At 50.4% G+C, this 13,286-nt stretch overlaps 1 protein-coding gene across 5 annotated transcripts in view; it reads left to right on the top strand.

Annotated features, from left to right (window-relative positions):
* Positions 1 to 9,334, top strand: part of LOC148442757 (thialysine N-epsilon-acetyltransferase-like) — a 124,384-nt gene extending 115,050 nt beyond the window's left edge. For all 5 annotated transcript variants that reach the window (XM_088463524.1, XM_088463521.1, XM_088463525.1 and 2 more), the window contains one exon: positions 8,879 to 9,334. In XM_088463524.1, coding sequence (XP_088319650.1) covers positions 8,879 to 9,061 — 183 coding nt within the window. In that variant the 3' untranslated portion in view covers positions 9,062 to 9,334. The remainder of the gene's footprint in view (positions 1 to 8,878) is intronic.
* The last annotated feature ends 3,952 nt before the right edge of the window (positions 9,335 to 13,286 follow it).

Genomic DNA, 13,286 nt, shown 5'->3' with positions numbered 1-13,286 from the left:
GGTTGGCTTCCTCTCTTCCTCTCTTCCTCCTTTCCTTTGACGTCTCTGCTTCCCCGGCAATTCCCGCTACGCTGGCTGGCTTCCTCTCTTCCTCTCTTCCTCTTCCTCTCTTCCTCTCTTCCTCCTTTCCTTTGACGTCTCTGCTTCCCCGGCAATTCCCGCTACGCTGGCTGGCTTCCTCTCTTCCTCTCTTCCTCTCTTCCTCCTTTCCTTTGACGTCTCTGCTTCCCCGGCAATTCCCGCTACGCTGGCTGGCTTCCTCTCTTCCTCTCTTCCTCCTTTCCTTTGACGTCTCTGCTACCCCGGCAATTCCCGCTACGCTGGCTGGCTTCCTCTCTTCCTCTCTTCCTCTCTTCCTCCTTTCCTTTGACGTCTCTGCTTCCCCGGCAATTCCCGCTACGCTGGCTGGCTTCCTCTCTTCCTCTCTTCCTCCTTTCCTTTGACGTCTCTGCTTCCCCGGCAATTCCCGCTACGCTGGCTGGCTTCCTCTCTTCCTCTCTTCCTCCTTTCCTTTGACGTCTCTGCTTCCCCGGCAATTCCGCTACGCTGGCTGGCTTCCTCTCTTCCTCTCTTCCTCCTTTCCTTTGACGTCTCTGCTTCCCCGGCAATTCCCGATACGCCGGCTGGCTTCCTCTCTTCCTCTCTTCCTCCTTTCCTTTGACATCTCTGCTACCCCGGCAATTCCCGCTACGCTGGCTGGCTTTCTCTCTTCCTCTCTTCCTCCTTTCCTTTGACGTCTCTGCTTCCCCGGCAATTCCCGTTACGCTGGCTGGCTTCCTCTCTTCCTCTCTTCCTCCTTTCCTTTGACGTCTCTGCTTCCCCGGCAATTCCCGTTACGCTGGCTGGCTTCCTCTCTTCCTCTCTTCCTCTCTTCCTCCTTTCCTTTGACGTCTCTGCTTCCCCGGCAATTCCCGTTACGCTGGTTGGCTTCCTCTCTTCCTCCTTTCCTTTGACGTCTCTGCTTCCCCGGCAATTCCCGCTACGCTGGCTGGCTTCCTCTCTTCCTCTCTTCCTCTTCCTCTCTTCCTCTCTTCCTCCTTTCCTTTGACGTCTCTGCTTCCCCGGCAATTCCCGCTACGCTGGCTGGCTTCCTCTCTTCCTCTCTTCCTCTCTTCCTCCTTTCCTTTGACGTCTCTGCTTCCCCGGCAATTCCCGCTACGCTGGCTGGCTTCCTCTCTTCCTCTCTTCCTCCTTTCCTTTGACGTCTCTGCTACCCCGGCAATTCCCGCTACGCTGGCTGGCTTCCTCTCTTCCTCTCTTCCTCTCTTCCTCCTTTCCTTTGACGTCTTTGCTTCCCCAGCAATTCCCGCTACGCTGGCTGGCTTCCTCTCTTCCTCTCTTCCTCCTTTCCTTTGACGTCTCTGCTTCCCCGGCAATTCCCGCTACGCTGGCTGGCTTCCTCTCTTCCTCTCTTCCTCCTTTCCTTTGACATCTCTGCTACCCCGGCAATTCCCGCTACGCTGGCTGGCTTCCTCTCTTCCTCTCTTCCTCTCTTCCTCCTTTCCTTTGACGTCTCTGCTTCCCCGGCAATTCCCGCTACGCTGGCTGGCTTTCTCTCTTCCTCTCTTCCTCCTTTCCTTTGACGTCTCTGCTTCCCCGGCAATTCCCGTTACGCTGGCTGGCTTCCTCTCTTCCTCTCTTCCTCCTTTCCTTTGACGTCTCTGCTTCCCCGGCAATTCCCATTACGCTGGCTGGCTTCCTCTCTTCCTCTCTTCCTCCTTTCCTTTGACGTCTCTGCTTCCCCGGCAATTCCCGCTACGCTGGCTGGCTTCCTCTCATCCTCTCTTCCTCTTCCTCTCTTCCTCTCTTCCTCCTTTCCTTTGACGACTCTGCTTCCCCGGCAATTCCCGCTACGCTGGCTGGCTTCCTCTCTTCCTCTCTTCCTCTCTTCCTCCTTTCCTTTGACGTCTCTGCTTCCCCGGCAATTCCCGCTACGCTGGCTGGCTTCCTCTCTTCCTCTCTTCCTCCTTTCCTTTGACGTCTCTGCTACCCCGGCAATTCCCGCTACGCTGGCTGGCTTCCTCTCTTCCTCTCTTCCTCTCTTCCTCCTTTCCTTTGACGTCTCTGCTTCCCCGGCAATTCCCGCTACGCTGGCTGGCTTCCTCTCTTCCTCTCTTCCTCCTTTCCTTTGACGTCTCTGCTTCCCCGGCAATTCCCGCTACGCTGGCTGGCTTCCTCTCTTCCTCTCTTCCTCCTTTCCTTTGACGTCTCTGCTTCCCCGGCAATTCCCGCTACGCTGGCTGGCTTCCTCTCTTCCTCTCTTCCTCCTTTCCTTTGACGTCTCTGCTTCCCCGGCAATTCCCGCTACGCTGGCTGGCTTCCTCTCTTCCTCTCTTCCTCCTTTCCTTTGACATCTCTGCTACCCCGGCAATTCCCGCTACGCTGGCTGGCTTTCTCTCTTCCTCTCTTCCTCCTTTCCTTTGACGTCTCTGCTTCCCCGGCAATTCCCGTTACGCTGGCTGGCTTCCTCTCTTCCTCTCTTCCTCCTTTCCTTTGACGTCTCTGCTTCCCCGGCAATTCCCGTTACGCTGGCTGGCTTCCTCTCTTCCTCTCTTCCTCCTTTCCTTTGACGTCTCTGCTTCCCCGGCAATTCCCGTTACGCTGGTTGGCTTCCTCTCTTCCTCTCTTCCTCCTTTCCTTTGACGTCTCTGCTTCCCCGGCAATTCCCGCTACGCTGGCTGGCTTCCTCTCTTCCTCTCTTCCTCTTCCTCTCTTCCTCTCTTCCTCCTTTCCTTTGACGTCTCTGCTTCCCCGGCAATTCCCGCTACGCTGGCTGGCTTCCTCTCTTCCTCTCTTCCTCTCTTCCTCCTTTCCTTTGACGTCTCTGCTTCCCCGGCAATTCCCGCTACGCTGGCTGGCTTCCTCTCTTCCTCTCTTCCTCCTTTCCTTTGACGTCTCTGCTTCCCCGGCAATTCCCGCTACGCTGGCTGGCTTCCTCTCTTCCTCTCTTCCTCCTTTCCTTTGACGTCTCTGCTACCCCGGCAATTCCCGCTACGCTGGCTGGCTTCCTCTCTTCCTCTCTTCCTCTCTTCCTCCTTTCCTTTGACGTCTCTGCTTCCCCGGCAATTCCCGCTACGCTGGCTGGCTTCCTCTCTTCCTCTCTTCCTCCTTTCCTTTGACGTCTCTGCTTCCCCGGCAATTCCCGCTACGCTGGCTGGCTTCCTCTCTTCCTCTCTTCCTCCTTTCCTTTGACATCTCTGCTACCCCGGCAATTCCCGCTACGCTGGCTGGCTTCCTCTCTTCCTCTCTTCCTCTCTTCCTCCTTTCCTTTGACGTCTCTGCTTCCCCGGCAATTCCCGCTACGCTGGCTGGCTTTCTCTCTTCCTCTCTTCCTCCTTTCCTTTGACGTCTCTGCTTCCCCGGCAATTCCCGTTACGCTGGCTGGCTTCCTCTCTTCCTCTCTTCCTCCTTTCCTTTGACGTCTCTGCTTCCCCGGCAATTCCCGTTACGCTGGTTGGCTTCCTCTCTTCCTCTCTTCCTCCTTTCCTTTGACGTCTCTGCTTCCCCGGCAATTCCCGCTACGCTGGCTGGCTTCCTCTCTTCCTCTCTTCCTCTTCCTCTCTTCCTCTCTTCCTCCTTTCCTTTGACGTCTCTGCTTCCCCGGCAATTCCCGCTACGCTGGCTGGCTTCCTCTCATCCTCTCTTCCTCTCTTCCTCCTTTCCTTTGACGTCTCTGCTTCCCCGGCAATTCCCGCTACGCTGGCTGGCTTCCTCTCTTCCTCTCTTCCTCCTTTCCTTTGACGTCTCTGCTACCCCGGCAATTCCCGCTACGCTGGCTGGCTTCCTCTCTTCCTCTCTTCCTCTCTTCCTCCTTTCCTTTGACGTCTCTGCTTCCCCGGCAATTCCCGCTACGCTGGCTGGCTTCCTCTCTTCCTCTCTTCCTCCTTTCCTTTGACGTCTCTGCTTCCCCGGCAATTCCCGCTACGCTGGCTGGCTTCCTCTCTTCCTCTCTTCCTCCTTTCCTTTGACGTCTCTGCTTCCCCGGCAATTCCCGCTACGCTGGCTGGCTTCCTCTCTTCCTCCTTTCCTTTGACGTCTCTGCTTCCCCGGCAATTCCCGCTACGCTGGCTGGCTTCCTCTCTTCCTCTCTTCCTCCTTTCCTTTGACATCTCTGCTACCCCGGCAATTCCCGCTACGCTGGCTGGCTTTCTCTCTTCCTCTCTTCCTCCTTTCCTTTGACGTCTCTGCTTCCCCGGCAATTCCCGTTACGCTGGCTGGCTTCCTCTCTTCCTCTCTTCCTCCTTTCCTTTGACGTCTCTGCTTCCCCGGCAATTCCCGTTACGCTGGCTGGCTTCCTCTCTTCCTCTCTTCCTCTCTTCCTCCTTTCCTTTGATGTCTCTGCTTCCCCGGCAATTCCCGTTACGCTGGTTGGCTTCCTCTCTTCCTCTCTTCCTCTCTTCCTCCTTTCCTTTGACGTCTCTGCTTCCCCGGCAATTCCCGCTACACTGGCTGGCTTCCTCTCTTCCTCTCTTCCTCTTCCTCTCTTCCTCTCTTCCTCCTTTCCTTTGACGTCTCTGCTTCCCCGGCAATTCCCGCTACGCTGGCTGGCTTCCTCTCTTCCTCTCTTCCTCTCTTCCTCCTTTCCTTTGACGTCTCTGCTTCCCCGGCAATTCCCGCTACGCTGGCTGGCTTCCTCTCTTCCTCTCTTCCTCCTTTCCTTTGACGTCTCTGCTACCCCGGCAATTCCCGCTACGCTGGCTGGCTTCCTCTCTTCCTCTCTTCCTCTCTTCCTCCTTTCCTTTGACGTCTCTGCTTCCCCGGCAATTCCCGCTACGCTGGCTGGCTTCCTCTCTTCCTCTCTTCCTCCTTTCCTTTGACGTCTCTGCTTCCCCGGCAATTCCCGCTACGCTGGCTGGCTTCCTCTCTTCCTCTCTTCCTCCTTTCCTTTGACATCTCTGCTACCCCGGCAATTCCCGCTACGCTGGCTGGCTTCCTCTCTTCCTCTCTTCCTCCTTTCCTTTGACGTCTCTGCTTCCCCGGCAATTCCCGCTACGCTGGCTGGCTTCCTCTCTTCCTCTCTTCCTCCTTTCCTTTGACGTCTCTGCTTCCCCGGCAATTCCCGCTACGCTGGCTGGCTTCCTCTCTTCCTCTCTTCCTCCTTTCCTTTGACGTCTCTGCTTCCCCGGCAATTCCCGCTACGCTGGCTGGCTTCCTCTCTTCCTCCTTTCCTTTGACATCTCTGCTACCCCGGCAATTCCCGCTACGCTGGCTGGCTTTCTCTCTTCCTCTCTTCCTCCTTTCCTTTGACGTCTCTGCTTCCCCGGCAATTCCCGTTACGCTGGCTGGCTTCCTCTCTTCCTCTCTTCCTCCTTTCCTTTGACGTCTCTGCTTCCCCGGCAATTCCCGTTACGCTGGCTGGCTTCCTCTCTTCCTCTCTTCCTCCTTTCCTTTGATGTCTCTGCTTCCCCGGCAATTCCCGTTACGCTGGTTGGCTTCCTCTCTTCCTCTCTTCCTCCTTTCCTTTGACGTCTCTGCTTCCCCGGCAATTCCCGCTACGCTGGCTGGCTTCCTCTCTTCCTCTCTTCCTCTTCCTCTCTTCCTCTCTTCCTCCTTTCCTTTGACGTCTCTGCTTCCCCGGCAATTCCCGCTACGCTGGCTGGCTTCCTCTCTTCCTCTCTTCCTCTCTTCCTCCTTTCCTTTGACGTCTCTGCTTCCCCGGCAATTCCCGCTACGCTGGCTGGCTTCCTCTCTTCCTCTCTTCCTCCTTTCCTTTGACGTCTCTGCTTCCCCGGCAATTCCCGCTACGCTGGCTGGCTTTCTCTCTTCCTCTCTTCCTCCTTTCCTTTGACGTCTCTGCTTCCCCGGCAATTCCCGTTACGCTGGCTGGCTTTCTCTCTTCCTCTCTTCCTCCTTTCCTTTGACGTCTCTGCTTCCCCGGCAATTCCCGCTACGCTGGCTGGCTTTCTCTCTTCCTCTCTTCCTCCTTTCCTTTGACGTCTCTGCTTCCCCGGCAATTCCCGCTACGCTGGCTGGCTTTCTCTCTTTCTCTCTTCCTCCTTTCCTTTGACGTCTCTGCTTCCCCGGCAATTCCCGTTACGCTGGCTGGCTTTCTCTCTTCCTCTCTTCCTCCTTTCCTTTGACGTCTCTGCTTCCCCGGCAATTCCCGCTACGCTGGCTGGCTTCCTCTCTTCCTCTCTTCCTCCTTTCCTTTGACGTCTCTGCTTCCCCGGCAATTCCCGCTACGCTGGCTGGCTTTCTCTCTTCCTCTCTTCCTCCTTTCCTTTGACGTCTCTGCTTCCCCGGCAATTCCCGTTACGCTGGCTGGCTTTCTCTCTTCCTCTCTTCCTCCTTTCCTTTGACGTCTCTGCTTCCCCGGCAATTCCCGCTACGCTGGCTGGCTTCCTCTCTTCTGCTCCCCACAGGCATTTTTTCTGATCAGCGTCGGTCTGATGTTATCGACATTGATCGGTGCATTTGTAGATAATACAAACCGCTCTTACAAATTAAAAACAAATATCTGAAATCTCCTGGCTGGCGCAGCCCGTTACCGCAATGGCGTCTCCAGCTGTAATAAAAATATAAATCTGAAAATATAAAAGCGATAAGCCGCGATTATTTTGTACCACTTTTCGCTTCGTTTCTAAAATAGACGCCTTTTGTCACTTAAGCTAGTTTGCACCAGTTGGTTATATGGATGATGACTACATGGTTATGATATTTTACTTATATAATTTGCTAGTTACTAATTCTTGACTTTTAATAGCCTTAAATATGTCGACGTACTGTATATGTACTTTTTACAGTATTAGGTGCAGTTATGGGACAAGAAGATAAGTTGGCCTTTATTTATAGTTAGTTCACTGGGTGTCGCCTTTAGGATTGTGGCAACATGGATTCTGTGCTATTCATACACACTTGTATGTGACTTGTGCAAAAACGCGCCATCGTCTCAAAGAATGTTGGTCAAAGTCCTATTGGTTGTCTATGCTGCAGCCTTGTCCTGTGGGTATAATCGGGAAGCCGGCTGCCTTAATACCGGCAGCTGGCTTCCCGACTGTCGTATCCCGGTGAGGGTGAAATGCCGGGCGTCTAGATGTAGGCTCCTGACATTTCCCTGACGCCGGGAGACTAACGGCCAGCATCCCGACTGAAGGGATGGTGGGCTCCACGAGCGGATAGCTGCAGGGGGGAGGGTTAGGTTTAGGGCACCCGGAGGGGGACTTAGGCACCCCCCTGGGGGTCTTAGGTTTAGGCAACAGGGAAGAGGGGGGTTAGGGTTAGGCACTTGGGGTGGGGGGGGAGGTTAGGGTTAGGCACCCCTAAGGAGGGTTAGGTTAGTCAATACTTGACTATCGGAATTTCCAACGCCATACCTATTCCGTCCTGTGACCCATCATAAGGAGCCAACTGGCATCATCCACTTTACCTTCTTGTTGGGGTGCCGGCTGTCTTACTGGCCGTGCGCGGTCATCGGACCATGCTAGCGCATAGCATCCCTCTCCTGGTAGCTTTTGCAGCAAATAGCATTAGCCATTGCAGCCTATGAGCTATCTAAAGATGGCATTCGCTACTGTGCCAAGCTCCGGAATGCTTCCTATTCCACAACTTGGTAAATCTCAGAAATAGCGGCTCCCATGTAAACCTATGAGGGCTGCTATTGCCATAGAAAGTGAGGAGTGGCAGCAGATCTCTCCAGCAAAATTCATTTGGTAAATAGGCCCCATAATGAGGCATCACAGCCAAAATTTTACCCTTCGAAATTAACGTGCCCTCGTCAGTGGTTTTTCACCCTTCCCAAATAAATCCTACAGTGACCACTACATTAGTATATTTCAGTGGTGCACAACCTGGGAGATATTTGCTGCCCAAGACCTCCTTATATGTGGCCCACGCAAGGTACCTGCCCATATAGCAAAATGTGTTATAAGGGGCATTACTGTGTGGCATAATGTGTTATAAGGGGCACTGCTACTCTGTGGCATAATGTGTTATAAGGGGCACTGCTACTCTGTGGCATTATAAGGAGTACTTCTGTGTGGCATAACATGAATGGGCTCTGTGTGGAATAATGTGAATGGGCTCTAGGCTGTGTGGCATAACGTGAATGGGCTCTGCGTGGCATAAGGTGAATGGGCTCTACTGTGTGTTGAAATGAGAATAAAGGGCACTTCTGTGTGGTTAATGTTACTAAGGGACACTGCTGTGTGGCATAACTTGAATTGGGGGTACTATTGTGTTGTCACCCCCTTCCCAGTAAGACCACAGCTGTTTTTTTTGGCGCACACTCTGCCTGCTTCACTTGTGAATGGTGGCACCAATGCTCTTTATATACACAGGGCACCAAAATGTGTCATAACGGCTCTGCTTTGCTGTTCACAGATGTGTCGTCCTCTGAGATCAGCACCGCTGAACACAGAGGATGATAAATTGCTAGAGTGAGTCCTATCTAATCCTATACAGCTGCTGAGCTACGGCTCGGTCATCTGGAAAACGCCATTTCTTGGTGTGTGACCTCCACCAATGTAGCGCCAGCTTTGCCCAACCGAACCAACCAAATACCAAATGTCTGACTATGGCACGTGTTTGAATCCCCTGCAATGTGTGTTGTGTATTTTAATACAGAGAATGATGTATAACTTGTATGTTCTAATATTAATTATATTTGTAAGAACATAGACTAAAAAGTGGGAGGAGTCAGGGACAGTAAGGGGAGGAGTCTATGCCAAGAGCTAGATTCTGACGTGAGGTGGGCCTGTGTGCTTTAAATGCAAGGGCCTATTTTTAATCCCAGTCCGGCCCTGAATGGCACGATGATGCATGCGCACGTTAATGGCGCGATCAGTCACAATGTAACTGGGCTCATCTGTATATAAATAATGTGATTTTTTTTTTTTTTTTTCTTCCCCCTCCTCCCATTCCTGCCCCATCGCCCTGGTAGTCCTGCCTGTCTCTGGGCTGTGCCCGCCTGCAGTTCTCCGTCCTGGATTGGAACCAAACGGCCATCTCTTTCTATAAGTCCCGGGGTGCCCGTGACCTGTCGCAGGAGGAAGGCTGGCGCATCTTCCGGTTTCTTCCCGATGACCTTCGACTGATGACCTCTAAAAACTCAGTTCCAAAGTGACTTCAGCCGGCCATTCGCTCCACGTGTTTCCTCTAGTGAAGGCCTGGTCCTCTTTCCGGTCCTTTTTCACTGTCAGCCGCTGGTGAAGGTCACGACCACCGATGCTCTGAGTTCCCAGAAACACTACATCCAGTATATAGGGCTAGATATCTATTGCTTACTGTACATTAGAATAAATGATTATATTTCAACTTTATATTACACTGTATTGCTGCTATTTTCATGGAAAGTCTGACAAATGCCGAATTTTTACAAAATTAGAACAATAAAATCTCCTGGATTATTGCAAATTGCTGTGTTTTTGTTTTTTATCTTTTTCTTATGTTTACACTCTCCTCAATTTAACACAAAGGGGTCAATCCTATCACATACGATGTACTCACAGGTGGGAGTCAACGCGACAGCAGCCGTATTTGGCGGCCACCCGGATTCGCCTAAAAGTGCTTTCTGCCCCATAAGGCTCCGAGCAAAATTATGCAACTCCAGGCTTGGGTCGGGTAGCGAAGGGTTAGAGATGCGGTACAATTGCCGGCATTTAAATGCCGTTGCAACAGCACATCGCACCTTACAGGATTGACCCCAAAGTTCCTTTCTGGTCCCTTTTTTAAAATGTACATTAATGATTGTTGCATACAGCATTTGTCTTTTGTAGCGATTGGTGCATCCTGGGTAAGGGCTACGTGGGAAACGTCTGCCATCTTGTCGCAGAAGAATTTTCAGCTTCTAGTACCTGCGGATATTTGCAGAATGGCACCTTAGTTACCTACCGTAATGTTCATTGCAATAACCTCAACTACTGTATGTGCAATTAGAGGCTGATGATGGCTGTTACATCACTTTGCTAGCAGACTATCCCGATATGTATGTTTGGTTTCATACCCGTCATCTGTTTGCTCTTACACCAGCCCTATCCTTGGTGCAAAATATACTTCTGAAAACGGGCAAACCTGCACAGCCCACGTTTCTGCTGATTCGCCCTAATTGGACGCTGCTCAAATACATCCCAGTTACACCGCTCCATTTGCAAGTGGTGATGCACCTGGAATCTGTGTGGCCTATTGCAGTTACATACACTCGTCTCACAGCCACACACACACTGCAAACCATAAGCTTCATAAACAGACATACGATCACCTCTATGTAGCCCCCTTATAACCTCTATAACTAACTTTTATTGAAGTCTATGATGTTGCCACCCCTAATTGTACATTAAGTGTTGTATCCTTCTCTCAGTGCCTCAACCCAAGTATTGGTAGTTTATAAGGGCCTACTTGGAAAAACACTATTCATTTTATAGCAAGCAAGAGGGTGCTGATCCCACCTCACATTACTAATTATATAGTATAAGACAAGAAGCAATGCCAGTGTCAGTGTGTATAAAGTAAGGGAAGAGGGTGCTGATCCCACCTCACATTACTAATTATATAGTACAAGACAAGAAGCAATGCCAGTGTCAGTGTGTATAAGTAAGGGAAGAGGGTGCTGATCCCACCTCACATTACTAATTATATAGTATAAGACAAGAAGCAATGCCAGCATCAGTGTGTATAAAGTAAGGGAAGAGGGTGCTGATCCTACCCCACATTACTAATTATATAGTATAAGACAAGAAGCAATGCCAGTGTCAGTGTGTATAAAGTAAGGGAAGAGGGTGCTGATCCCACCTCACATTACTAATTATATAGTACAAGACTAGAAGCAATGTCAGTGTCTATAAAGTAAGGGAAGAGGGTGCTGATCCCACCTCACATTACTAATTATATAGTATAAGACAAGAAGCAATGCCAGTGTCAGTGTGTATAAAGTAAGGGAAGAGGGTGCTCATCCTACCCCACATTACTAATTATATAGTATAAGACAAGAAGCAATGCCAATGTCAGTGTGTATAAAGTAAGGGAAGAGGGTGCTGATCCTACCCCACATTACTAATTATATAGTATAAGACAAGAAGCAATGCCAGTGTCAGTGTGTATAAAGTAAGGGAAGAGGGTGCTGATCCTACCTCACATTACTAATTATATAGTATAAGACAAGAAGCAATGCCAGTATCAGTGTGTATAAAGTAAGGGAAGAGGGTGCTGATCCTACCCCACATTACTAATTATATAGTATAAGACAAGAAGCAATGCCAGTGTCAGTGTGTATAAAGTAAGGGAAGAGGGTGCTGATCCCACCTCACATTACTAATTATATAGTACAAGACTAGAAGCAATGTCAGTGTCTATAAAGTAAGGGAAGAGGGTGCTGATCCCACCTCACATTACTAATTATATAGTATAAGACAAGAAGCAATGCCAGTGTCAGTGTGTATAAAGTAAAGGTAGAGGATGCTGATCCCACCTCACATTACTAATTATATAGTATAAGACAAGAAGCAATGCCAGTGTCAGTGTGTATAAAGTAAGGGAAGAGGGTGCTGATCCCACCTCACATTACTAATTATATAGTACAAGACAAGAAGCAATGCCAGTGTCAGTGTGTATAAAGTAAGGGAAGAGGGTGCTGATCCTACCTCACATTACTAATTATATAGTATAAGACAAGAAGCAATGCCAGTGTCAGTGTGTATAAAGTAAGGGAAGAGGGTGCTGATCCTACCCCACATTACTAATTATATAGTATAAGACAAGAAGCAATGCCAGTGTCAGTGTGTATAAAGTAAGGGAAGAGGGTGCTGATCCCACCTCACATTACTAATTATATAGTACAAGACTAGAAGCAATGCCAGTGTCAGTGTGTATAAAGTAAGGGAAGAGGGTGCTGATCCCACCTCACATTACTAATTATATAGTACAAGACAAGAAGCAATGCCAGTGTCAGTGTGTATAAAGTAAGGGAAGAGGGAGCTAATTCATCCTCATCTAACATATTTATACATATGCTGGTGACAAAATGTGAAATGTCTTGGGAGAAACTCGGTAGACTTTACAAACTAGAAGGCTGTTCTACAAGTAATAATGGCCTTAGTAGTTGTACATGTAGCGTTATTATCCTTAGCACAGACTCTGGTAGCAGTAAAGAAATAATGAGTCATCTAATCTTCACTTTATGTGTTTGTGTTTACTATACATCTAATCATCACGCCACATCACACCACAACTGCTGGAGACTCTTCCCCAGATCTGTCCCCTGTTCTTCCTTCTTATGTTACCTCTCAGTCTTCCTCAAATTTCCTAGGATGTCCCTTTTTTTTTTTTTTTTTTTGTAGAATCCTAATTTATTTATATATGTGAGATGTCTGGTCAATGGCACCCCTAGTCTCCCGAACTCTCCTGTGTCACCAACACCACCGGGTGCCGGTCCCCGCATTGCCTGGCATGCCTACGTGGTGGCCAATGAGGGCACGCCGCATGATTAACCACAGAAGGCTGTGCCATGGCTTATTTAAGCCACTGCATGCGGCCCAGTCATGGTTCGTGTTCAGACGCTGCTGGAGCTGGAGGATTGTTGCTGGAAGATCCCAGGATGCAGATGGACCCAGGGGGACTGTGGAGGCATCGCGGTGGAGAGCACAGGTGCAGTCAGCTGACCAGGTAAGCCCTCAGTGAGGCCATTTTTGTCTTCTTTGTGTGTCTATAGAAACCCCACTGTACCACCACCATTCAGTGTTTGGCTGAGGCTCCGTTTAGCAGCCACCATTTTAGGCAGGCCAGAGGCCTGAGCTACAGAGGGCACTAGTTCCCCATTGTTCTGCCTCCATTTTTTGCAGGCCAGAGGAATTGTGTGCACTAGGCCCCATTAGCGTCCCCCCCCCCCCCCACTGTAGGCAGGCCAGAGGCGCTGTTTGTGTTGAGTGTCGTCCTTTCCCCTTCCTCCTTTTGGGCATTTTTGGTCGGGTTGCACACTTGCAGAGGTCATCTAGTCTTGAGGAATCCTGTTCCTTTCCAGAGACTCAGGACCTCATGCAGAGTCGGTCGTTGCGGCCATACGGTCGTAGGGGAAAGGAGCCGGATATGCAAATGAAGCGATCGCAAGTTGCGTTGCTAAGATGAGATCGTTAGCTGAACGACCGAGGGTAAGAAGCGGTCGTAAGACTAAATCACGCCCCCTTCTCGATCACAACACACGTCATCTCCTGGGATATAAGGATTAATCGCGACCATCAGGACCCATCGGAGCTGATCGCAGAGCTTAAGGCTGACCTTACCCTCTCTTAAGCACTACGATCTAGTCAGTGCAATAACCATGTCACATGTGCCATGACACTACTTTGTTAATTATGCAC

Source organism: Taudactylus pleione, unplaced genomic scaffold (genome assembly GCF_031769625.1).
Source record: "Taudactylus pleione unplaced genomic scaffold, aTauple2 ptg001392l, whole genome shotgun sequence".
Taxonomy (NCBI): domain Eukaryota; kingdom Metazoa; phylum Chordata; class Amphibia; order Anura; family Myobatrachidae; genus Taudactylus; species Taudactylus pleione.
The sequence above is the reverse complement of the archived record's forward strand: the minus strand, read 5'-3'. Positions and strand labels throughout refer to the sequence as shown.